This window comes from Microcaecilia unicolor, chromosome 6, assembly GCF_901765095.1.
Source record: "Microcaecilia unicolor chromosome 6, aMicUni1.1, whole genome shotgun sequence".
NCBI lineage: Eukaryota > Metazoa > Chordata > Amphibia > Gymnophiona > Siphonopidae > Microcaecilia > Microcaecilia unicolor.
In genome coordinates this window covers 278,827,191-278,854,660 of record NC_044036.1, presented here as the reverse complement: position 1 = coordinate 278,854,660, position 27,470 = coordinate 278,827,191, and the positions used below count along the sequence as shown (strand labels likewise).

At 43.4% G+C, this 27,470-nt stretch overlaps 1 protein-coding gene across 2 annotated transcripts in view; it reads left to right on the top strand.

Moving 5' to 3' along the window:
- Positions 1-27,470, top strand: part of CNTRL (centriolin) — a 152,379-nt gene that overhangs the window by 64,680 nt on the left and 60,229 nt on the right. For both annotated transcript variants that reach the window (XM_030207567.1, XM_030207568.1), the window contains 9 exons: positions 5,100-5,307; positions 9,206-9,385; positions 9,655-9,834; positions 10,277-10,393; positions 14,089-14,233; positions 14,511-14,653; positions 15,233-15,419; positions 18,116-18,423; positions 24,283-24,491. In XM_030207567.1, the coding sequence (XP_030063427.1) occupies positions 5,100-5,307; positions 9,206-9,385; positions 9,655-9,834; positions 10,277-10,393; positions 14,089-14,233; positions 14,511-14,653; positions 15,233-15,419; positions 18,116-18,423; positions 24,283-24,491 (1,677 nt within the window). The remainder of the gene's footprint in view (positions 1-5,099; positions 5,308-9,205; positions 9,386-9,654; positions 9,835-10,276; positions 10,394-14,088; positions 14,234-14,510; positions 14,654-15,232; positions 15,420-18,115; positions 18,424-24,282; positions 24,492-27,470) is intronic.

The following is a 27,470-nucleotide window of genomic DNA, read 5'->3' as shown; positions in this document are numbered from 1 at the left end:
TTCCCCTCCTGAGAGTCTGTCTTTTGCTTCCTTTGTCCGGGAGATGTCTACGGCCATCCCCTTCCCGGTGGTTGTGGAGGACGAGCCCAGGGCTGAAATGTTTGAGCTCCTGGACTATCCTTCTCCACCTAAGGAAGCGTCCACTGTTCCCTTGCACCATGTCCTTAAAAAGACATTGCTTGCGAACTGGACCAAGCCTTTAACTAATCCCCACATCCCCAAGAAGATCGAGTCCCAGTACTGGATCCATGGGGACCCAGATCTGATGCGCACTCAGTTGCCTCATGATTCTGGAGTTGTGGATCTGGCCCTAAAGAAGGCTAAGAGTTCTAGGGAGCATGCTTCGGCGCCCCCGGGCAAGGACTCTAGAACCTTAGACTCCTTTGGGAGGAAGGCCTACCATTCTTCTATGCTCGTGGCCAAAATTTAGTCTTACCAGCTCTACACGAGCATACACATGCGGAACAATGTGCGGCAGTTGGCGGGCTTGGTTGATGCGCTCCCCCCTGAGCAAGCCAAGCCATTTCAGGAGGTGGTCAGGCAGCTGAAGGCGTGCAGAAAATTCCTGGCCAGAGGGGTGTATGACACCTTTGATGTTGCGTCCAGGGCCGCTGCTCAAGGTGTGGTGATGCGCAGGCTCTCATGGCTGCATGCCTCCGACCTGGAGAATAGAATCCAGCAGCGGATTGCGGACTCGCCTTGCCGTGCGGATAACATTTTTGGAGAGAAAGTCGAACAGGTGGTAGAGCAGCTCCACCAGCGGGACACCGCATTCGACAAGTTCTCCCGCCGGCAGCCTTCAGCCTCTACCTCTACAGGTAGAAGATTTTTCGGGGGAAGGAAGACTGTTCCCTACTCTTCTGGCAAGCGTAGGTACAATCCTCCTTCTCGACAGCCTGCGGCCCAGGCTAAGCCCCAGCGCGCTCGCTCTCGTCAGCAGCGTGCGCCTCAGCAAGGCCCCTCGGCTCCCCAGCAAAAGCAAGGGACGAGCTTTTGACTGGCTCCAGCAGAGCATAGCTGACATCCAAGTGTCAGTGCCGGGCGACCTGCCAGTCGGAGGGAGGTTGAAAGCTTTTCACCAAAGGTGGCCTCTCATAACCTCCGATCAGTGGGTTCTCCAAATAGTCCGGCAAGGATACACCCTCAATTTGGCCTCAAAACCTCCAAATTGTCCACCGGGAGCTCAGTCTTACAGCTTCCAGCACAAGCAGGTACTTGCAGAGGAACTCTCCGCCCTTCTCAGCGCCAATGCGGTCGAGCCCGTGCCATCCGGGCAAGAAGGGCTGGGATTCTATTCCAGGTACTTCCTTGTGGAAAAGAAAACAGGGGGGATGCGTCCCATCCTAGACCTAAGGGCCCTGAACAAATATCTGGTCAAAGAAAAGTTCAGGATGTTTTCCCTGGGCACCCTCCTTCCCATGATTCAGGAAAACGATTGGCTATGCTCTCTGGACTTGAAGGATGCCTACACACACATCCCGATACTGCCAGCTCACAGACAGTATCTGCGATTTCAGCTGGGCACACGTCACTTCCAGTACTGTGTGCTACCCTTTGGGCTCGCCTCTGCGCCCAGGGTGTTCACAAAGTGCTTGGCTGTAGTAGCAGCGGCACTTCGCAGGCTGGGGGTGCACGTGTTCCCATATCTCGACGATTGGCTGGTGAAGAACACGTCCGAAGCAGGAGCCCTGCAGTCCATGCAGATGACTATTCGCCTCCTGGAGCTACTGGGGTTTGTGATAAATTACCCAAAGTCCCATCTCCTCCCGGCGCAGAGACTCGAATTCATAGGAGCTCTGCTGGATTCTCGGACGGCTCGCGCCTATCTCCCAGAGGCGAGAGCCAACAACTTGTTGTCCCTCGTCTCGCGGGTGCGAGCGTCCCAGCAGATCACAGCTCGGCAGATGTTGAGATTGCTGGGCCACATGGCCTCCACAGTTCATGTGACTCCCATGGCCCGCCTTCACATGAGATCTGCTCAATGGACCCTAGCTTCCCAGTGGTTTCAGGCTGCTGGGGATCTAGAAGACATGATCCACCTGTCCACGAGTTTTCTCGAATCCCTGTATTGGTGGACGATTTGGTCCAATCTGACTCTGGGACGTCCTTTCCAAATTCCTCAGCCACAAAAAGTGCTGACCACGGATGCGTCTCTCCTGGGGTGGGGAGCTCATGTCGATGGGCTTCACACCCAAGGAAGCTGGTCCCTCCAGGAACGCGATCTACAGATCAATCTTCTGGAGTTACGAGCGATCTGGAACGCTCTGAAGGCTTTCAGAGATCGGCTGTCCCACCAAATTATCCAAATTCAGACAGACAACCAGGTTGCCATGTACTACATCAACAAGCAGGGGGGCACCGGATCTCGCCCCCTGTGTCAGGAAGCCGTCACGGCATGGTGCTCCAGGCCACATATCTGGCAGGCGTAAACAACAGTCTGGCTGACAGGTTGAGCAGGATTATGCAACCTCACGAGTGGTCGCTCAATTCCCGTGTAGTGCGACAGATCTTCCAGGTGTGGGGCACCCCCTTGGTAGACCTCTTCGCATCTCGAGCCAACCACAAAGTCCCTCAGTTCTGTTCCAGGCTTCAGGCCCACGGCAGACTGGCATCGGATGCCTTCTTCCTGGATTGGGGGGAGGGTCTGCTTTATGCTTATCCCTCCATACCTCTGGTGGGGAAGACTTTGTTGAAACTCAAGCAAGACCGAGGCACCATGATTCTGATTGCTCCTTTTTGGCCGCGTCAGATCTGGTTCCCTCTTCTTCTGGAGTTGTCCTCCGAAGAACCGTGGAGATTGGAGTGTTTTCCGACCCTCATCACGCAGGACGAAGGGGCGCTTCTGCATCCCAACCTCCGGTCCCTGGCTCTCACGGCCTGGATGTTGAGAGCGTAGACTTTGCCTCTTTGGGTCTGTCAGAGGGTGTCTCCCGTATCTTGCTTTCTTCCAGGAAAGATTCCACCAAGAGGAGTTACTTCTTTCTGTGGAGGAGGTTTGCCGTCTGGTGTGACAGCAAGGCCCTAGATCCTCGCTCTTGTCCTACACAGACCCTGCTTGAATACCTTCTGCACTTGTCTGAGTCTGGTCTCAAGACCAACTCTGTAAGGGTTCACCTTAGTGCAATCAGTGCATACCATTACCGTGTGGAAGGTAAGCCGATCTCAGGACAGCCTTTAGTTGTTCGCTTCATGAGAGGTTTGCTTTTGTCAAAGCCCCCTGTCAAGCCTCCTACGGTGTCATGGGATCTCAATGTCGTTCTCTCCCAGCTGATGAAACCTCCTTTTGAGCCACTGGATTCCTGCCATCTGAAGTACTTGACCTGGAAGGTCATTTTCTTGGTGGCAGTTACTTCAGCTCGTAGAGTCAGTGAGCTTCAGGCCCTGGTAGCCCAGGCCCCTTACACCAAATTTCATCATAACAGAGTAGTCCTCCGCACTCACCCTAAGTTCTTGCCAAAGGTCGTGTCGGAGTTCCATCTGAACCAGTCAATTGTCTTGCCAACATTCTTTCCCCGTCCTCATTCCTGCCCTGCTGAATGTCAGCTGCACACTTTGGACTGCAAGAGAGCATTGGCCTTCTACCTGGAGCGGACACAGCCCAACAGACAGTCCGCCCAATTGTTTGTTTCTTTTGATCCCAATAGGAGGGGAGTGGCTGTGGGGAAACGCACCATATCCAATTGGCTAGCAGATTGCATTTCCTTCACTTACGCCCAGGCTGGGCTGACTCTTGAGGGTCATGTCACGGCTCATAATGTTAGAGCCATGGCAGCGTCGGTAGCCCACTTGAAGTCAGCCTCTATTGAAGAAATTTGCAAAGCTGCGACGTGGTCATCTGTCCACACATTCACATCTCATTACTGCCTGCAGCAGGATACCCGACGCGACAGTCGGTTCGGGCAGTCAGTTCTTCAGAACCTGTTTGGGCTTTAGGATCCAACTCCACCCCCCGAGGGCCCTGTTTGTTCTGTTCCAGGCTGCACTCTCAATTAGTTGGTAAATTTTTTAGGTCAATCTCAGTTATGTCCTCGCCGTTGCGAGGCCCAATTGACCATGGTTGTTGTTTTGAGTGAGCCTGGGGGCTAGGGATACCCCATCAGTGAGAACAAGCAGCCTGCTTGTCCTCGGAGAAAGCGAATGCTACATACCTGTAGAAGGTATTCTCCGAGGACAGCAGGCTGATTGTTCTCACAAACCCGCCCGCCTCCCCTTTGGAGTTGTGTCTTCCTTTGTCTTGGTTTTTGCTACATATGAGACTGGCCGGCACAAGCCGGTTTTGGGCGGGAAGACGGCCGCGCATGCGCGGTGCGCATCGGCGCGCGAGGACTAGCAAAGGCCTTTGCTAGTGAAGATTCCGATTGGAGGGGCTGCCGCGGACGTCACCCATCAGTGAGAACAATCAGCCTGCTGTCCTCGGAGAATACCTTCTACAGGTATGTAGAATTCGCTTTATCTGCCCATGTCTCAATCTTCCCCCCTCTCACCCCCCCAGACCTTCATAATCCCCCCTCCCCAAGAAAATATAAAGAGACCTGAGCCCTGTGACCCCCATAGGCTTCTGAGCCTACCTTTATCGATCCCTGGCTGCTGCAGCCTCTAGCAGCAGCCTCACAATGCTTTTGAAGTACTGCAGTATCTGAAATACTGTTCCAGACCCACCAGCAGCCTGCTTAATAAACAAGGTTTAAATAAAATTATATCTGAATGTGATGATTTGAGAACTCTTCAATCAACAGAGGCATGATTTAAAAAAAAATTAATTAATATGTCAATCTTGACTTCTCAGCTCTGGAGAGTCCAAATTATTTCCTTTGCTGAATCTTATGTGAATAAAGTAGCCTTATGATCTCAAAAGCTCATGTACAGCATCATGATGGAATGATACGTAGTAGATGTTATATAACAAAACCTGTTGCAACTCTTCTGGAGGACATAGATCAGCGAGAAGTAAACATAAAATAATATATATGTCTTATGTTGGTCTAATATTGTTTATTCTGTACTTGATATACCGCCTTTCAGGGTACTACAACCTTCATAGAATATATTTTTTCTGAATTTGTGTGTTTGTTTTTTGTTTTTGTTTTTTTAACCTCCAGATGCCATAATGCATCAGATATTTTAGGGGAAAACCTAGCAGAACTACAGAAGCAGATCAAAGAAATCCTTGACAGTTCTCAACAGGAGAAAGAAGCAGCACAAGAAAGACAGATACACTTACAAGAAGAAATAGCTTCACTACATGATAAACTGAGAAATGCCCCAGAGGAGTATAAAAAGGCCTGTAACAGAGTAGCAGAAGCAAGGGTAAGATGTCTGTGTAGAGCAATTAAATTTTTTCAAATAAACTAAAATGTCATGTATCATGGATAATTGTTGTTGCTCATTTACCCCCCCCCCCCCCCCCCCCCATTTTTTTTTTTTTTTTACAAAGACACGCTAGTGGCTGCCAGTGTGTTAATGCTGGCTGTGTTGGCACTGCCGTGTGGTGTAAAAGCAGTGAGGGGTTAGTGACAGAAATAACATGGTAGCATTCTGCATCCTCAGTGATCACCCATGAGACCTTTTTTTTTTTTTAAACAGCCTACAGTATCTTAAGTCATATCCAGCCTAAAATACATATATTAAACCAGCTATTGGTTTATGTTATATTTATGTTATGGGAGGTGATACAAGCAAAAAGGCTAACTGTAGGGATGAAAGAGCTCTCCGTTAGTCTTTCTAGATCCTGGGTCTCTTACATCCTCTGATGTGAGACTTCAGATCTCAGTACTTATAGAAACATCAGCATAAGATCTGTGCCATTTGTTGTAACATGAGTTTCTGAGATAGTTAATCCGCCTGTATATTAAGCTGCGTTAGTGGCTGCTGTGCACTGATGCCGACACAGCCCATTCCCGCACGGCAGCTGCTTGCACAGCTTAGTAAACAGGGGGGGTCATTTTTGTTTGTTTTAACTTTGTATTTTGGGATCTCGGATTTCTTGTGGTTTTGAGGGAAAAAGTTTGTAGGGATGTTTTATAATTGTTTTGTTGTCTTATTATTTTGGTTGTGTTTGTTTTACAGTTTTTATTTATTCTAATGAACATTTGCATTTTGTAGGTTTCTTTACATTTGAATTTCTATATTTCTATATTATAGTTTATAAAGCATTTTAAATATGTATAATTTTTGTGAAGTTCTTGTAAAGAGACTTTTCTGTATGAAAAGGTGAGGTTCTACTTTTTTCTTTTATTGAGAGTTGATGCAACATTTGTACTGCAAAGCACTATCAGTAAATAAGTCTAGTGTTTCAGTGGGTTTTGTCTTGCAGAAGAACAGTTGATGCACATATCCTATAAATGCAATCCATATTTCTTTTTCCCCTACATCTGATGAAACTGATTGTGCATTATTCCTGTCTTGGTGAGGCTACATTTGAATTAAGTTTAGGATTCTGTTCTTAATTTTTTTTGAGGGGGGGCTTTGTTTTGTGATGGCTTATTGTATTTGAGGTCTGTAATTTAGTTACTTAAACCAGTATATGTATTGTGTTCTTAACAGCAATCTTTGTTTCAAGCCCTGAATAAGATTTGGTTGCAATCTTTGTGCCAACTTGCTTTTTCAGTGATAGGTCCTAAACTATGGAACGATTTACTGGTTGGATTTGTGCTTGAATAGAGTATATTCTACTAAGAAGAAGTTGAAGACTTGGTTATTTTGTTTGGGTAATTACCTCATGTGTAGGGGCTATTAATTAGAAGTTTAAGTCTGTACCATGCTTCAGACTTTTTTGAGGAAGCATTCTATCAGATATAGTAAAAGTAAAGTGTGTATAGAAATCATAATGTCATGTTTCTATAAGTATGAAAGCAAGAATTGGGTTGTCGAGGCTTGAAGACATAGAGAAGTATCATTAGCTATCACGATAGATGTATAAATATAGTGTTTTGCTGGTTTTCTAAGTTGTTCTGTACTGGGGCAGCATAGTAAATACTATTTTAGTCTGTTCCCCCCCCCCCCCCCCCCCCCCACAAATGATTCACTAAGCTATTTTTCTCATTGACACAGAATAGGAGAAAAGTCTAATAAATTAGACTTTGTTTCTTGACAGTTCTCTTTTTGTATCCAAGGTTATAGCTATCTCTGTTGAATCCTTAGTGGCCAATGCTCAAAGGTTCACAATAGAGTCTTCACTCTGCCATGAAATTTATACACAAAAATTGCCATGGCATGCTCAAGGTAATGAACATGCAAATTAATGCTGCATTAAAATCACAGCAGTAATTTTGCAGCTCAGCACTAAATGTCAATTTTCCTGTCAGTTCCTGAGCAGTGCTCAAGCACCTACAGGAAAGTTGACATTTTAAAAAAAGAAACAAAAACACAAGCATGCTGTGGCATGTTTCTTCAGCCCTTTATCTCCAACCCAACAACTCTTCCTGCCCAGCCCAAATATATCCCTGGTGTCTAGCGGCACCCACCCCCAACCCCACATACACAAACCCCCTTTCCCCAAACATGCCCGGTGTTCTCGTAGACCCTGGCCCCCCTCCTGACCCTCCTCCCCTAATGTTTAAAAAAAAAAAACCCTGGTGGTCTAGTGGACCTGCAGGACCCCTGACTAGCCCACCCTAGCCCCTGTACCTCCAAGGAGGCAGGAGTTGTGCCCTGTCGCTCCTGCCACCACCCTCTGCAAAATGAAGAGATAAGCTTCTTTGTATGGTACTCAGGCCCCGCCCAGTGCTTCCCAGGTTGGGGAGGTGGGGTGAGGCGCCACATTTTGCAGATGGCGGTGCCCAGAGGCATGAATGAGTTGGCATTGTTCATGCCTCCTTTGAGATACAGGGGCTGGGGGCAGCTAGGTTTGACGTGGGTGGGGGTCCTGCTAGACTACCAAGGATTTTATTGGGACGAGGGGATGGAGTCCACTAGACCACCAGAGCTTTTTTAAAAATAACATTAGGGAGTGCCTGCGGGAGGAGGGCCTGAATTTTTAAGCTGGGCACGGGAGGTGTTTGGGTAGGTCGAGGCTGGAGAGAGAAGGGCATGTTAGACACCTCTCCTCTCAACCAACCCTTCTGCCCTGCCCTGGTCCTGGCTAAAAGTTTTCTGCTCTAAATGCTTATGAGAAACTTTTTTTTTTTTTTTTTAGCATTACTGCGGAGTAATTAATGACCGTACTAACATGCTTTTAAATGCATGTTAATGCGATCTGCAGTAATGGTATCAGCGTGAGTTAATACCTGCGCTGAAACCATTTGAGCATGGATCAGCTGGTAAAATTGGGTTAAAACCATGCTAATGCTTTGTGCATTGACCCCTTAGTAGAAGACGAGAGGGCAGGTTAGTAATGTGCAGTGACATCCAGATTTATTTGAATTTGGATTTAGTTTGTAACTTTTCCAGTAATAGCTCAAGATGAGTTACATTATGGTATACTAAGTATTAATTTCCCTAGGTTAGTAAGGTTTGTACCTGAGGCAATAGAGGATTAAGTGACTTGCCCAGGATCACAAGAAGCAGAAGTAGGATTTGAACCTGGCTTTTCCTGGTTGTTGAACCAGTGCTCTAACCACAAGATTACTCTGGACTCTGATTTTTGCTCCACTAGTTAAACCAATTGGATTGGGAGCAATTGAGAAAAAAGCCATGTGAAGCCATACCCCCCCCCCCCCCCCCTTCTGTTTCATGGCCATTGTTCTTTAAGGGGCATTTTTACTAAGCTGAGCGCTGAGGCTCTTTTTACCGCAGCAGGTAAAAAGCCCGAAAAAAGAAATGGCCATGCAGTAATATTTTTCTGGAATTTCCAGTAGCACTGGAAATGCCGTGCACTGGGGACAGAACTACCGCCTAAGGTCGCGTTAGGCTTTCTGTAGTTCCCATTTGCTGTGTGGCATCCCTTTAGTAAAAGAACCCCTTACTTAGATTTTACCTGGGAGGGTCACATGAATACCTGGCAGACAGTAATGAATTAGAAAGGAAAAAAAAAAGCCCTTTGGAAAATTGTTCTGAGCCCTCTTCACTGAACACAAAGAGAATCAGCAGTAGAAATTCAATGGAAATACAAGTAAATATATTACAGAATGACAGAAATGGTTTGCCTCTACCCTTGTTTGCACAAAAGAGATAACCTAGCTTAGTGTTTGACATAAAATATTTGGATTAAAGCCATAAATGCACTCTATAGATTTGCTTTTAACATTATGCTGTGCTTCAATCATAGATTAAATCTGAAAAAAGAGAAAATGAAGCCCGAGTTTATCAACTGGAGAATGAAATTCAGCGCTTGCATGAGAAACTGAAGGGCATGGATGAACTACAAGACCTGACAGACCAGCAGCTCCAGGAAGCTGATGAAGAGAGGGATAAACTCCTCACCGAACTGAAAGATGTGGAGAATAAAGTGAGCAGACTGAGAGTTGAGAGAGTACATATAAAAGGTTTGCTGTAAACATACAAAGGCAAATATTTTTGTAGGGGACAACAAGTGGTAAACATTAAGGACAAGAGGTCTCCAATATTTTTCTAGCTGATCTGGAGTGATCTATATCAGGAAACATGCACCTATGCTGTCATACAACAATTAGTAGGCATTTTACTGCTACCAGCAGCCTTTCATGTCCAGGGTTATAGCTAAACTTACTATTGTGTATATTTCGGTCCATATTTCAGAGACAATTAGAAGATGCTAAGGCACAAATGCAGTTGGTTGGCCTTGATAAAGAACTAAAGGATTTGAAGAGAGCTGTGGCAGCTTCTGATAAGCTGGCCACTGCTGAGCTATCCGTTGCCAAAGAGCAGCTGAAATCCCTTCATGGAACTGTCCTGCAAATCAACCACGAAAGAGTTCAGGTACTTTTCAGTGCATAAGAAATGCCATACCTTCCATAGAATAGTTCCAGACACATGTAAGGAATCGGCTTATTTTGCATTGGATTGCCTGTGGTTGCCTAGGCCAGGGCTTTCGTGTTTCAAGCACCTGACACTGATTAGCAAAGGCCTTTCAGTATAGTGTAATATAGCAACTGTTTCAAAACAGTAGTCTGTGTTTAGTTCTAATATTCTTTGTGCTGTAAGAAAAAGGACATTGTAGAAATATTTTGCAATCATTTTTCTTACATGCCATAGTGTTGATATGAAAATTCCGGTACTGTGAACTGCTTTTTTAGGACACTGTATAATCATTAAAATACAGTGGGTATCTAGTTCCTGCAGCAGGAAAATGTTACTCTTTGTCAGTTGATCAAATTGCACTGAACCTTAGGAATTATTTTCTTCTGCTTTTATACTGCAGGAAATGCAGGAAGTGGAGAGATTTTGCATTCAGGCTGCTCAAGCATCTCGCGATCTAGGTAAAGCAGAATCTGAGATAGAATTGTTGCAGCAAATTGTACAGGAAAAAGAGAAGCAGGTAAGATTAATAGCTGTGATGCCCCTTGCATTGTGCTGTCTCATTGTAATCACAAACCATTATTTCATCAAGAGTGATAGCATGCTTTTTAATGATATAGCTTCTGCCTTTTACAGGGCAGATAGTATTTATTCTCACAAGTTATGCATGAGGAGGTTGTGATTGTTTAAGAAATAGCAAATCATGTCAAATGCATCAAAATTCCACCAGATTCAGTGTCACAGGTATATGGGCTGTGAGAAACTTCTATATATCAGGAAGGGAAAGCATCAGAATGATAATCGGTACTATTGTAGTGCTCCCTTGTGCTCTGTCATCGGCCTAAAACCTTCCTGTTTTTTAGATAATTTTAAAATGTGACAAATGCTTCTTCAGTATTATGAAAATGTAAAACTTAACTTTCAGTGCAGTGCTTATAACTTGGATAATCAGTTCCTCCTGACAGTGGCTAGCATTTCACAGTGTAATTACTGCTGGGAGGAAAAAGCCTCAGAAATAGCTGGGTAGCTTCAATAAAATGTTTATGCTCCCTTCTTTCAATCATCGGCTTAAAAAAGCCTCCCAGTATTTCTTTTTCTATTTGTTAAGCTGCACTAGTTTGAAATTTATCTCCAAAAAATATCAAAAATAATGCATTCACTAAAGTCATTTCTTCTAATAACAATTTTTTAGTCTCTTCATTTCTCAGAACAGAATATGCACACTTATGCAGCAATTTCTCAGAGCAGTCATCCGCTTCCACTTCTTCTTCTGTAGCCCAATCAGATTTCAGCTTGTCACTGATTGGTTGAACGTTTATGTCACTCAGAAAAAATATTACGTTAATTACTATACAGCCAAGAGGTCTTAATTTAGCGGTAGACTGGTATTACTTTTTCTGAGTGACCAAAAGTTCAACAATCAGTAACTAGTTGAAATCCTGTTTCTCTTCTAATGGGAAGAGCTTCCTACATAATTTAGAAGGATCCAGGGCTGCCCAGCTGGTCCAAGAAAGTTCTTGCCCCTTCACAGGAAGTTCACAGGTTATTATTAGTGAAATATAATGTAGTCTCCTCCTATTCAAATTTACTCCAGTAACATGTTGACATTTTGTTCTTAGTCCATCTTCCTCATCTTAGTTCAAGGTTAGTTAATGCTGTAATTCCATTCTTTCCTCAGTCCCAGGTTGGGTACATAAGGGTTTGTTCTCTTTTAGGAGAATACATTCCTAGTTCCTTCCCTTTCAGGTTCTGTTCCAAATTTAATTTTCTCCTGATTTTAATGGTTGTTAGTATCATTTAGCTTCTAGGGTGTTGCAGCTTTAAAGCTCCTACGTCCGCATTTCATCATTTATCTATCTTCAAATGATCTTCTGGGCCAATATCTTCTAAAATGGTGATTATTAAGCTCTTAAAGCTCTAAGATTTTCATGGCTTAAGTTCTCTTCCCGTTCCCTTTATAGAAAAGGCTTCGCTGGAGATTCTCTTTGCTTCCAATTTAGTCTCCCTTTTGAAAGCTTTTTTTTTTTATTACTTTCTAATGACCCTGTTTTGAGCAACATTAGGGGGTGGTTTGCCATTTTCCAGACCATAGGTACTTTTATATGCAGACTTTGTTCCAAATTAAAATTACAGGTGTGCTATCCCTTTGAAATTTGTCATGGGTACAACATACCTGTAAACTTTTGTGCAGGCACATTTTCATGGAAATTTATGTGCGCAGATTTGAAATAAAAGTTGTGTATAATGTTTTTTTAATCCTATGCAAAAGATGCTTCTGAGATTTGTGAAACCTTGACCTTATACAATTAACCCCAATCAAGCTAATTGTATACCCTGGGTTAAGTGAGGAGAAAGGCGCCTAGTTTGGTCCAATTTTATTAAAAGGCGTAGGCACTTATGTGACATAAGTGGTGTGATTGACTCACTACATATGTTTTTGTCTACCTGCACTCAGAAGTCTAAGTTAAGTAATATTTTCACTTCCTTCCTGGATCCGCTAATTGTCTTTCCTATGAGGTTTTAGCAACTTGGAATAAAAGAGTCAAGGTGTTTATTTATGCCGATGAAGATAGCTAACCCATGTGATTTCCTTCACCGTTATACTTGAAAATAATTATATTAGGTGGAGGTTGGGTTCAGAGGCTTTTTCCCTTTTCTCATTAGGGTTTCGGTTGCACCTCACATGATTATAGTTTTGGTTAAAGTACTTTGCAATCCATTATTAGATATTTTTGTGTTACGACTTTATAAAGTACTAACACAAATCCAGCAGCAGTATAGACTCCATACAAGATATTTGTTTTTATTTATTTAAAGTATTTATAAACCACACTATCCAAATTGTCCTAGGCAGTGTACAGTACAGGGATGTACACAGTCATGGACACAAAAACAATACATACTCAAATGCGAACATAAACAGCATCTAAACAAATTGACAATGAGCAGCCTCCTACAACACAACTCCAAAAGCCTGAATAAAAAAAGAGCAATTTTAGCTGTTACCTAAATTGCAGAATTGATGACTCCACTTGCATTACCACTGGCAAGGTATTCCAAATTGAGGCGTCAGCAGTTTGAAGCATAGCAGACCAATTAGCCTCAAGCCTAACATATTTAAATGATGAAATATCCAATAAACGGTTATCAATAGAACACAAATTACGAGAGGGTTGATAGAAGCTAAAAGAAGAGGATAGTGAGGGAGGAGCGTCAGCCCTCAAAGCTTTAAAAATCAGAGTCATAGCCTCGAACCTGATTTGCTAGTACTCCCTCAAAGCCAGAGAGACGTGGTCAAAATTTGACAAACCAGCCGAGAATCGGGTGGCAGAATTTTGCACTATTTGCAGGGAATGAATTGCTGACTGCGAGAGGGCTATGTACAGAGAATTACAGTAATCCAACACTGTAAGCACCAAAGCCTGCAGAACAGTTCGAAAATTAACTTCAGAGAGCAGTTTCTTCAGATGTCTCAATAATCTTGGCCTATAATAAGCTTTCTGAATAACCTTCTTTATATGAGACTTAAAGATGTGGACATTATGCCTGTTCAAGAGGATATGTAAATATTGGTGTATATTTTATAAAATATTTATGCGCATTGCAGCTTCTCGTGTTCTGCCCGAACTCTACCCCTGTACATGCCTACTGTGAAAGTAGGTACCATCTTGCACTCCGCATACTTTGAGGCAGGACATAATTTGATGAGAGCCCATGTACTACACTTGAAAATGGCTATAAAATTACATTCATTGAGTGAGAGCAAGTTTCAGGCAGCCAGTTTACACACCCTAGTGATTGTTGTTTTATCCTTATAATGCCTGATTAGAACAACAAACCTGAAGTGTCTTGCTTTACATCGTAGTCTCTAATTTACATGATAGGCATCCTATCATTAAATAATGGGTCAGGTTAATTACAATGTATTGAAAATGTTTAAAAGCACTTCAATTTATAATATTGTATGTGAGGAGTGTTGAAAGCAGATACTTGTTAATTAAGGGGTCCTTTTGCCAAGGAGTGCTTAATAGATTTAGCATGTGCTAACTAATTCGTGTGCGTTAAGTGCCATGCAGTCCATAGGCATACAGTGGACTGCGTGACATTTAGCATGCGCTAAACCTCTTAGCATACATTAGTAAAAGGATCCCTAAATGTGTAGTATTTGAATGGCTGCAATGTCATCTTGTTTTTTTTTTTTCTTTTTCATGTAAGATCCACGATGAGAAGGAGAGAGCTGATGCAGGGACATTTGCTTCAGATTTTCAACAATATGAGATAGACAAACTAAGCAATACATTGAAAAGGCAAAAGGCAGAAACTGAGCGTTTAAAGCACCTATTGGACCATGCCCGGGCAGGTAAGGGACTAGATCAAAATACCCTTTTACCATGTTGATTTCTCTAATCTCCTGTTCACTTTTCCATATTGATGAAGAACTTTTTCATGTAGCTTAAGATCAGCACCCATAACAATCATCAAAATCATAAAATTTTCACAATCAAAATACCAGTAGTCAAATATTAACAATTTGCGTATGACTTCTGAGGAAGACTGATTGTGGGTTAAAGTTATCAAAATCAAAAAACTGTCTATTTCTGAGCTCCCAGCTTTGTCTTTTTTTTTTTTCCTTTCAGATAATACTAATGACATTGAAAACTTGCTGGATGAAATTGCAGCTCTCAGACGTGCCCTGTCTCATCAGAATGATTATATCACCAGTATGGTAGACCCATTTAGAAGAAGGGGATATTGGTACTATGTACCTTCACCATCTAAAGTAGGAATATTAATTGAAATAATATTTGTTGTGCACAGTAATAGATTTTCAATTTAATAAGTTGTGATAGTGGCAGAACAGTTACATAGCACTTTATTTCCTAAAATTGCCCTCTTGCATGTTGTAAGCCTTGGGATTTGGATTTTAGATTCAATTGCTTACCGTTTCTATCCCACCCCCTACATGCCAGTGTTAGTTAGGCGAATAATTTGGTTTTTTTTAGATTGATTGTACTGATTTAGTAAGTTTTCATTTGTTATGACTAGTAACTTGCACTGTGTTCCACCTCTCCATATTGGCAGTACATAGGCCATTTGTACAACCAGCTAGTTAACCCGCTTAGCTGTTTGCACACTTGGTTGTATAGCAAATAAAATTGACCACAATCTTTAAAAATCAGATACATGATTGCCTTCTAACGGATCGCAGATCACATTAGAGATGTCAAACGAGATTACCATGAGATCACTTTAAACATTCCTTTCAGAGTCCACGTATTATAGTAGCCAAAATTCAAGTTTGTATTTAATTCAAAGGAAAGAAACTTAGATTTTTCTTGATCCTAAATGTGGTGTTTAGGCTTCTGGTTCTCAAAGTACAAAAGACTCTGGGATAGGCTTCCCATATCCTGCTACATCATCGCCAGCTAAGAAAGGAGGCAATGCAAACAGGCACGCAAGGAAAGAAGAGTGTATGACAGCAACAAGAGGACACTGGGTTTACTCCCCATTCAGGAATCATTTGCACAGATCGCATTCTAGCAGAGGTAAGTCATCATTGTACAGTGTGTGGAGGGAAATCTTTAAAGCTATTTATTTCTTGGTAAACTACCCTCTGCTTGGCTAAAAGTATGTACTAGCTTCCATAGTATTCATTTATTTTTATTTACAAGCATTTGCTATACCACCCATGCCAGGAACTGGCCTCTAAGCGGTTTTCATAATACTAATCATAGTCATGCTGTGCCAGAGGAGGGAAAACACACACACACGATCAGGAAGGGGAGGGATATGCCAGAGAAAATGGCAGTTTTAAATTTGACAAAAGAAGATTCAGATCTAATATAGGCAGGAATAGAGTTCCAAAGTTTTGGACTCCTCGTAACTTATAACAGTGGCGTGAGTAATGTTGAGTCGAATTCTAGACCACGGTGGAACCTAAAGTAAACCAGCACTCACAGAATGGAAAGGTGTATAGAGAATTAAAAGACGAGACAGATAATCTGGCGCATTAGGTAACTGAGTGTGGTTAGCCAGGTTAAAAAGAGACATTCCTAGGGAGGAAAACATCTTGTGTGCATTTGTGCTAATTTTCTCTTTGAAAATCAGCACAAATGTGCACAGTACAGTTACCTATGTAATTTGCAATTATACAAGCTATTTGTAAATTGCCCCTAGATGTATTTAGATGTGTCTAATATCACTCTTTCCCTTCATTTTTAATGGGACATACCACTGTCATTGGGTGGCCTTTCAGTATTGATTTCCTAGGTAAAATGCTCTTAAATTCCTGTTCAACTTGTATCATTTTAAAGCTAAATTGATATGTTAGAGACTATGAACTTATCCAGAGAAGGAGGGAAGACAGCTGCCATTATTGCTGTGGTTTATTGCTGTGGTCAAAGTAGTGAGGAGGAGCCTTCACTTCATTCATTCTGGTTGCTTAGACTGTGTGGGGCAGGAGACCTCTATAAAGACAGGAATGTGGGGTTGGAGTGGGAGGAGAAAATGGAATTTACATTCTGTTATATAAATGGAGTAAATTATCACATAGTTGGTGATGCCATAGTGTTGTTTTGTGTATTCAGTTTTCATACATACAAACAAGCTGTCATCAAGGTTGTTTCAGTGACAGTGTGCAGTACTGTGTGAGCTGGAATACTTGGGTTTAATTCCTGACTTTGACTTTTACTCCTTAGACCAGGTGAGGAAGCAACATTCACAGCCCATTGGAAAGGTGGAGGGGGTGGACAAGTCTCTGGCATCACACAGTGGTGATATTGGGAAGGAGTTTCTGGGATCACATGAAGTGATATGTAGAGACTAATTTTATAACAGAGCGTCTAAAAAAAAAAAATTCAACAAATACCTATTAAGGTTCTTTCAAATGTATTTCACAATAGAACTGCCTTCTATGGGTATATTTATCAATCCCACTTTTTTCTAGAAAACAAAATAATCTTAAGGCCCTGTTTACTAAGGCATGTTAGCATTTTTAACGCGCGCGCTAACCGTGTAGGCGCCTATAGGGTTATTGTAGGCGTGTACATGGTTAATGTGCATTAAAACTGCTAATGTGCCTATAATGCGGCTTAGTAAACAGGGCCCTTAGTGTCCAGTACAAATCAAAAACAATTTTGCAACTCTAATATCCTGTGTAGATCCGAAAGAATTTTTTTAATATAGGTGGCCTAGGCACCTGTGTGTTCATAAAACTGGCTCCTGCAGTGACCCCCCAGAAGTATACAAATTTACACCTGTCTAATGAAGGTTTTCTGCATGTACATACATATGTGCATTGCATTTATGACCCCAGGAACACCACCTGCAGGTCTCATAAAAGTAGGCGTAGTCTCCAATGCTGCTACTTTTTATACAGTATGCGCCCATGCAGTTTTGTAAGAGCCATTTTCCATGTGTAAAATGCTTTATAAAAAATACCCCCATTGGGACAATTCTATAACTGGGTGCCCATGGTAGAAGCCTTTTTATACTGGAACCTAGACACCTAGGTTCTGTTATAGAATACAAGCTTAACCTGGTTTCAGGAAACCTAACACCAATGGCATAAGTGCAGGCACCTAAATAGAGCAGTATTCTGTAGGTTATGCATGTAAATGGGAGCCCCTCCTGTGTCCCACCCATGCTGTACCCGTATGTACACCCCCTTGCAGATACCCACTATGCAAGATAGTTGTGTATTTACAGAATAGTGCTTAGGTGGCATATTGGCATATACATACGTTATATGCACCTACATGTGTATGTGCTAGTAGTGTAAATATTTACACATGCAATGGGCGCATATTCCCAATATGTGGTGCTGGATTGAGAAGAGACTTTATAAAATGGGGCAAATCCCTGGTGATGAGAATAAAAGCTTATGTCGCCTTGGACTGATAAAGTCTGGTTCTGAATGAGGTAAAATCGAAAAGGAATAGGAGGAATTGCGAGCCCTCCCCTCCTCCCCCCCCCCCCCCCCCCCAAAAAAAAAAAAAATTATAGGTTGATTGTATTAAGCAATATTTTGATCCTTTTTGGGTTTGTTTGGGGGGGGGGGGGGTTGGTACGGTGGTGTGGAAAGAGCATTCTTACAATATTCTTACAATATAGCCAGAAATGTTTTAGCTGATGAGTTCTTTTATCAGGGCACAAAATAGTATAGTTGTATTATATTGTATATATATGGTGAGACAGTATTACATATTGTTACTTCTGTTCTCTCTCTTGGTTACTTTTAAAGATGGAGGTGATGGAGAAGACAGTGGTGGAGAGGCTGATGGTCCTTCAGAGTCTCCCTTTGTGCCTCCCTTGGGCTCAGTTATTTACACTGTGCTTCCGAGTGGTACTCCTGTGCCTCAGGGAACTGTGGTTTATGGCCCGCCACCTCCTGTTCCAACCAATGGTAGACCAGTTGCTCCTGGAACAGTTATCTATGGGCCACCACCTGCTGGTTCCCATTTTGTTTATGGCCCACCTCCAGCTCAGTTTTCTGTGCCTCTCATTCCTATTGGAGTACTTCACTGCAATGTACCTGAACATCATGAACTGGTAAGGTGATAAGTGTTCGTTTGACTATAAATTAGGATTGCACACTTAATACATTTTTAACGTGATTTAACACCAGTTAGCGTAATTGGGTTTAAAAAAGGTTTAGACAAGTTCCTGGAGGAATTTGTCTATTGAGACAAATTCCTCCAGGAACTTGTCCCAATAGACAGATTCCTCCAGGAACTGAGCCACTGCTTACTCTGGGATTGGTAGCATGGAATGTTGCTACTGTTTGAGTTTCTGTCAGGTACTTGTGACCTGGATTGGCCACTGTTGGAAACAGGATAATGGGTTGGATTGGCCACTGTTGGAAACAGGATAATGGGCTAGATGGAACCGTTGGTCTGACCCAGTATGGCTATTCTTATGTTAGGTTCTTATGTTAATCATTTTAATGCATTAATCAGATTTAAGCTTCCTGCTACTTATCTCTCTCTCTTTCTCCCTTTCCTCTTCTCCCATGGTCCGGGATCTGTCAGCTTCCTCCTTCTGGCTCTCTGGCTCCTTCTTTCTCTCTTGCTGCCCCCCCCCCCCCCCCACACACACACACACACACACACACACACTCCGGCATCTCATGCTCCCTCCCCCTCCCTTGAGCAAGGTGTGGCAAATTATCTGGTAACATTTTATTTAATTTGGCTTAAAATAATAACAATAATTAAAAGACTTTATAGACCTAAAGGGGAAATCTCAGAGGCGTCTGAGATCCTTCCCCTCTCCCCTCTCAACTGATAGCTGTTTCATTCAGCTGAGTTCAGACAAAACAGGCCTGACTGAAAAGAAAACTTCTGCAAGTAAGGTTGTACATCCCTTGTTTTTGTCACGCTGAGTCTGTGGGAGCCTTAGGGAGATAATTCTTATTTATTCTGCCATTGGGGGAGCTTGCAAGGTGGTTTTGGTCATTTGTGCAGAATTCTGTCTATGCACCTTTGGTGATGTTATGTGGCATCTTACGCTTCCTGGTTTTAAGTTGGCTACATGTGAGTGCAGTTACTTTTTGCATTAGTGTTTACTGTGGCATATAGATACTGATGCATATTGGAGATAAGTTCTTTCAAGTTTTGAATTATGCAGTTTGCTTTTGTTGACTTCATTTGGTGTGGGAAAACTAAGCCATTTGAAAAAAGAAATACACACACTTCCTCTTTTTGTTTCACCCTCCAATCCATGATTGCGATTTTAGCGTGGTCAATCTGTTTCTAACAGCACCTTCACCACCATACATTTTTATCTTATATAGAGAGTTTTAGCTATTATTACTGCTGTCTTCACATTGAAAGCAGATGGTTGGCTTTATTATTTTTATTACCATTTTAGTTACAGTTTGCCTGTTGTTCTTTGTTTGCAATTTAAATATTATATATAAAATTGTAGCTATTATTATTAAAACAGGGGCATAGCCAGATCTCAATTTTTTTTTGGGGGGGGACCTGAGTGGAAAGTTAGGGGGGGTACATTTTGCCCCACCTTCCCGTTGCTCCCTGCTCCTGCTGCAACCCCACATACTTGGGCTGGTGGGGGTCTCCAAGCCCACCAGAAGAAGCCATCCTCCAGCGATGTTTGCCACCTGTTCTGCTCCCCCTCCCCACACATACACGCACATGTTCGGTTTTAGTGAATTTGAGGGTGTGCAAAGCTTCACGCATGCTCATTTTCACTAAAACCAAGTATGCACGGGGGGGGGGGGGAGGGAAAGCAGGGCAGGCTGCATGGCGGCGAACATCACTGGAGGAAGGCTTCTGCTGACAGGGCTTGGGGACCCTCACCAGCCAAACCAGCAGACATTGTAGGGGGGAGACCAAAGCTAAATTCCCAAGCCCCCCCCCCCCCTGGGGTTACACCCAGTGATGTGCTGGAGCCGGGTCGCAAGAGCCGGTTGTTAAATTTTCTTCTGGCTTGCGAGCCGGTTGTTGAAAATAGCGAGCCGGCTCTGGCTCTCCTCCCTCCCTCCGGATCCACCTCACCGCCCGCTTGTTTTTTTAATTTTTCGGGGCAGGCAGTCTTGCCTGCCCGCTTCCAGCGCTGACTGTCCTCCCTTGCCGATTCGTGCTTTAAAAATGGCCGCCGAGACTTCCAGAGGCGGCCTCACGAGACTTCGGCTGAAGTCTCGGTGGCCATTTTGAAGCGCGAATTGGCAAGGGAGGACAGTCGGCGCTGGAAGCAGGCAGGCAAGACTGCCTGCCCCGAAGAATTCAAAAAACAAGCGAGCGGTGAGGGACCGGATCAGGAGGGTGGGAGGGAGAAGAAGAATTCACGAAACAACTCGGGAGGGGTGGCAGGGGGGAAAAGGGAGTCGCTGCTGGGCATGGGTGGATGGAGGGGGTCGCTGGGTATGGGTGCATGCAGGGCAGGGGAGAGGAGGGTCACTGCTGGACATGGGTGCATGCAGGGGAGAGGAGGGTCACTGCTGGACATCTGGGTGCATGCAGGGCAGAGGAGGGTCGCTGGGTATGGGTGCATGCAGGGCAGGGGAGAGGAGGGTCACTGCTGGGCATGGGTGCATGCAGGGCAGGGGAAAGGAGGGTCACTGCTGGACATGGGTGCATGCAGGGGAGAGGAGGGTCACTGCTGGACATCTGGGTGCACGCAGGGCAGGGCAGAGGAGGGTCGCTGGTTATGGGTGCATGCAGGGCAGGGGAGAGGAGGGTCACTGCTGGGCATGGGTGCATGCAGGGCAGGGGAAAGGAGGGTACACTGCTGGACATGGGTGCATGCAGGGCAGGGGAAAGGAGGGTCACTGCTGGACATGGATGCATGCAGGGGAGAGAAGGGTCACTGCTGGATATCTGGGTGCATGCAGGGCAGGGCAGAGAAGGATCGCTGGGTATGGGTGCATGCAGGGCAGGGGAGAGGAGGGTCACTGCTGGACATGGGTGCATGCAGGGCAGGGGAGAGCAGGGGAGAGAGAAGAAATGCTGGACATGGATGGAGGGGAGAGAAGAGTGAGGAAGGAGATGAGATGAGGGAAAAGGAAGAGAGGAGAAAAACTGCACATGGATGAAGAAAATAGGCAGAAGCTGAGGACCGAAATGAAGAAGAAAGGAGGAAAGGAAAGAAATAAATGGAAAGGAAGCCCTGGAAACGGAGTTAAGAGGACAGATAGCAGCAGAATCAGATACTGGGCCAGCATGATCAGAAAAACAGTCACCAGACAACAAAGGTAGAAAAAAAAATCATTTTATTTTCATTATAGTGTTTGGAATATGTTCACTTTGAGAATCAGGTGCTCAACATTAAAAGTTTATATTTATTTACTTATGGCATTTTATCGCACATTAAACATGAATTAGATTGGAACCTAGGATCTTTAAATTTTTTTTCCTGGAGAGAGTAATGCATTGCCCCCCCCCCCCCCCCCCCCCCCCCCGGGCTATAGCCAGCTCTGCAATTTTGGGGGGGCGCCGAGGTGGACGGGGGGGGGGGGGGGGGCGGGCGCAGTGGTGGATGGGGGGGGGGGGGCGCCAAGGTGGACCGGGGAGAGAGCCTGTTGTTAAAAATTTACCAGCACACCACTGGTTACACCACTGCATTGAAAGCTGAGGGCTGACTTTATTGTTGTTATCATTTTAGGGTTTACAGACAGTTTGTTCACTATTCTTTGTTTTCGATTTTTCTGTGAATTTTCATGTTCACATGTTGAGATTATGGAGATTCCTTTTGCAAGTAGTGAGTGCACTTGGGCTGTCACCTCTATACACTGTGATACCATTTCCTTAAAACCTTGTTAGGATTTAATATGTTCTGAACTCTAAACTTTGGCATTTGATTCACAGGTACTTCATATGTCTCTCACCTTCTTGTGATAATGTGGCTTCAATTTGTACTTGTCTGTGAGTCTGATTTTAATTGAGACTTTTTTTACAGCAATATGACACTATTCAGCATGTATATTTCATTTACTTGCACTAGCTTTGTTTCTCCTCTTCTGGTTCATTTTTTCTCAATCCCTCCCTCCCCTTTCTTTCCCCACTCCATTTTTTCTTCTCCCTCCTTTGTGTTCGCCCCCTTTTTTCTTCCCCTCCCGCCTTCCTCTTTTCTGTTCCCCTTTTTTTTCTTGTCCTCTTTGGATCTTCTCTTTTTCTCCCTTTCCTCATCTCTTTTTAAATCTTTCCCCTTCCCTTACCCTCCTTCCCTCTCTCATTTCCCTTTGTTTTTTCCTTTTTTCGTTTTTTTTTCTCCCTTCCCCTTTTTCTTCTTTTTTTTTTTTGCTTGTGTGTGCCTTGCCATAGCAAACTATTATTTGTAGTGTATTAAGTTTAGTTCCCTGTTTACTAAGCCATTCTAGCATTTTAGTGCACTCTAATGATTAGCACTCGCTAAAAACTAAGTCACCCATAGGAACATATGGGCAACTCTAGTGTTTAGCACGCTCTGAAAACACTAGCGCATCTTAGTAAACAGGGCCCTTAGTTATTAATGCAAGATATATACCTGTAGGCATATCTTGCTTCTTCATCGATTCAGAACATGAGATTCTTTGGTGCTCAGTAATGTTCTAGGTATGTTTTTAATATTTATCAGGCTGTGTTTGCTAAGCTGTGCTAAAGGCTCGTTAGTGTTTTTAGTATACGCTAACCATGTAGAAGGGGGGTAGACTCAGGAGTAATGTCAGGAAGTATTTTTTCACGGAAAGGGTGGTGGATACATGGAATGCCCTCCCGCGGGAGGTGGTGGAGATGAAAACGGTAATGGAATTCAAACATGCATGGGATAAACACAAAGGAATCCTGTTTAGAAGGAATGGATCCACGGAATCTTAGCAGAGATTGGGTGGCAACACCGGTAATTGGGAAGCAAAACCAGTGCTGGCAAACTGGGCAGACTTCTACGGTCTATGCCTTGATCATGACTGAATAGATAGGGATGGGCTACAGTGTAAATTTTAAGGGGCTTCAATGTTGGCTTCAGAACTTGTAGTACAAGAACAGTGCTGGGCAGACTTCTATAATCTGTGCCCTGAGAATGGGAAGGACAAATCAAACTTGGGTATACAAATAAAGTATCGCATACTCTTAAAAAAAAAAAAGCTGTGAGCAAATCTAAATAAATACCATGTAAAATGAGTTTATCTTGTTGGGCAGACTGGATGGACCAGACAGGTCTTTATCTGCTGTCATTTACTATGTTATGTAGATGCCGATAATATTCCTATGGGCGTCTATATGGTTAGCGAGTGCTAATTTTTAGCATGCACTAAAAACGCTAGCGCACCTTAGTAAACAGGGCACATCATCTTTTCATAGTTTGAATGGTTTGGTTTAGTTTATTTCTTTTATATCTTTTATGTTTTTCTCTTTTATACGTTTTTTATTTCCATATTTTATATATATTTTTGTTGCATGATATTAATGTATTCATAACATTTATAGTTTTATTGCCAATTCAAAGTAAGGCTATTCCAAACAGTAGGTCCTATGCAAAAAAAAACAAAAAAAAAACCTCACTGTATGATTGCAGTCAGCCTTACGCTACCAGAAATTACCAAGCAGGCTTGATACACAGAACGTAGGCCCTCTAGTAGGGACACATTTCCGCAAGATATGACGGTGCCCTATCCTGGAGAATTTTATGAATACAGATCAGATCTTAAATTCAGTTCTTTGTTGAACTTTTTTGTCCCTGTCTTAAAATTCAGAATATAGCAATTATTCCTTCTGGACAAGGCTTTTACAAACCTTCAGCATTCTGGTTAGGTTACACACACTCGGGTTTGCCTCAGTCTTGCATCTCCAGATAGTGGTAACTATCAATAAATGAGTTGTCTATTAGGCTGGGGCTTATGGAAAGAAAGCAATAACAATAAAAAAAAATGTTGCCTTTTGTTATGGTTCGCAACAACATTTTCTTCTTACTCAGGAAAATGAGATTTCTCGACTGGAAGACATTGTAGATCATCTAAGGCTCCAGAGACATGATGAGAAGTGGTCAGATGGATCAGAACAGCAACACCAAAAAGTGAAAAAGAGATTACAACAAGACATGCAGGATCTGTTGTTGGAGAAGACAGAGCTAGAGCATGAGGTAGAAGAGCTACGCAGGACAGCTCAGAAACGTGGCAAGCGCAAGTAAGAACCACTCCCTGAAATCTGTGGTGCCAAGAAATGAAGAAGCTGTGAGGCCAATATTTCAAAATAAGTGCCTAATGTAGGGCTTAGTTTATTTTTTTTAGCCAAACATAGGAGGGAGCTTTAAACTGAGGCCCCTAATAGGTCTCTGTTTGCTTGCATAACATTAAGATTTCTAAATCTTTTTATTATCTCAACCTGTCTGTTTTTGGTTGGTAACCAGACCTAAGGTTCATTTATTGTTTCAATGACACTGTAAACCCAACATGGTCACATTTCAACTCTCGCCTGCATCAGGGATATTTTGTGTTTGAATTTAATTGTTTTTGAATTTTTATAGATACCCCTGATGGATAGTCCTTTCCTTTTTTATGTTTGTCTTTGAATGTAACTATTTTTGAGTGTTTTGTATAAACCTTAGATGCACATGGGAACCAAAACGCAGCCATGTTGGATTTTACGGTGTCATTGAATCAGTAATTGATCCTTGCTTGCCATACCACTTAATCTTTGGATGACAGTAGATTTAGGGGTTCAATTTCAAAGTACTTAGATTTACAAAGTTGCATAGTAACACTATGCAACTTTGTAAGTCTAAGTACTTCGAAAATACGCCTCTTAGCCACAAACCGTAAAACATCTGATATTCTTGAACTTCTGAGAAAGGCGTGAGCTAATCCAAAATAACCAAATTTTAAAGTAGTCTTCCCCCACCCCCTTTTCTTATTTTATTAAACTTGTTTAGGGCTTCTTTTACAAAGCCGTGCTAGTGATTCCTATGGGCTACCTCGCGTTTGCCACGTGAGAATTGCTAGTGCGGCTTAGTAAAAGAAGGCTTTAGTGACTAAGGGGTCCTTTTACTAAGGTACTGTAATGGATTTAGGAATAAAATGTGCTTCTTAGCATTTAATGCATGCTAATCGTTAGCATTTGCTAAATCTATTAGCACATCTTAGTAAAAGGAGCCCTAGAGCAGATCTGGGTTATATAGTTGTGCTTAGAGAAACTAATGAAAAATAAACACTAAGGCCCTGATGCAGTGTAAACTGTACTATCCTTTACTATGATTTTCCCACACTACCCTTGTGCAGTAACAAATTTTAGCAGGAAAAAACACTTTGCTAAACAGTGGTAAAAAGTGGCCTATGGTTGTGTGGGTGTGACTTTTAGGCGCTCGTTGGGCCATTTTTAACTGCAGCTGGGAAAAAGGCTTTTTTTAATGGGCCTGCGCTAATATTAAAACTAGCATGCACCTATTTACAGCCTGAACCTTTACCGCCACCCATTGACCTAATGGTAAGGGCTCACGTGCTACCCATGTGGTAACCGTGCAGTGCAAGCCAGCGTGGGCACACTGCCAGTTACCACTGGGAACGCCCCCACGATAGAAAATTGAAAATTATGTTCTACCGCAGGATTCAGCAGGTGCCAAAATCGGAATTGCTTCTGGGCACATGCGCTACCCTGGTGGTAGTGCCGATTGGGTGCTGTCTCAAAATGTCTAGCCACCCGCCTGGGGTTACCCTGTGGCCACTTAAAGGGTAACCATTACAGCTCAGGTCCGCCTGCACCTGCTGCTTGCAGGGCCGCTGAGAGACTGGGCCGGGGCAAGGCCGCCTCCCCCCCTGAGGTCGCCGCCGCCGCCACTCCCCGCCACCGGTCCGGGCCCCCTGCATTGAAATCGCAGTCTCACCTCTGTGAAAGCAGCGCTGCAGGCAGCAGAACGCCTCCCTTCGGCCCTCCTTCCCTCCTTGTGTCCCGCCCTTACGGAAGTTTCGTCAGATGAGAGCGGGACACAGGGAGGGAAGGAGGGCCGAAGAGAAGCGATCTGCTGGCCAAATAGGGAAAATACACTTCAGAACATAATCAGTGCAGGAAAATATCCAATACATTTTACAGGCTTAAAACACGCTGGGGTCCTTTTACTAAGCTGCAGTAAAAAGTAGCCTGTGGTAGTGTAGGCGTATGTATTTGTCGCAAACCGTGCCAGTTTTTACCGCAACTACAAAACATGCGGTTTTAAAAATGGGATGGGAAAAGGGCCTGCGGTAAAAATGAAACCAGTGCTTGCCTAAAACCGGCCTGAGCCCTTAATGTCACCCATTGATCTAGCGGTAAAGGCTCACACGCTACACAGAAAGTGGCGCACATAGGAGGAAATAAATAATTCATCCAGGCGTTATGGGTGCATGCCAAATCTGAAATTACCGTCAGGAGGGTGCGCTGGCCTGGAAGTAGTCTCATTTTGGTGTGGACTGCACGTTTGTAGAGCCTACCATGGCTTATTAAGAGGGCCCCACTGTTTCTTCACAGATGCGTGCTACCAGCGCGTTAGCCCTCCCACGCCTTTACAAAAAAAAAGGGCCCCTCAGTGGTTTATTATATTTGATGTACTGCCTCTCATATGGAACAGCAAAGTGGTTTACAATTTAAAAACGCTAATAGAATGGATAGGAGCCCCATTAAAAAAAAACAGGACAGGGAAAAATAGGGCCAGAGGAGAATGGCGTATTACTCCTGATGTGTTAATTTTAAAAAGTGCTAAACCATAGCATGGTGTGTGACTTTTTTAATGCAGAAACTTTATACCAGCATAGTGCAGGAGGGGAGTAATATCAATTTGCTCCTCCCTAAGATTCCACCATCTTCCAAAATGATGGTTCCTAACCCTAGCGGAAACAAAGAAAAACAATTGGAAGAGACCAATGTAATTCCAACCAGGGGAAACAATTTATTGATAATACTAAAATATATAAGGTACAAAGGCTTGTAAGTCCAAAATATCAAGAAGACTGAATGGACTTGATGCAGTCCTGTGTTTCATTTCGGCAAGCTCCTGCCTCAGGAGTCAGAGATATTCCAGTCTAGTTGACAATGGAAAATTTGTTAATCAGTGAATGTCACTATAGGAATATCAGCCAGTAAGTCACACTGTAACATAAAGCTGTAACACCGTCAATGTGTAGAAATGAGATCGTT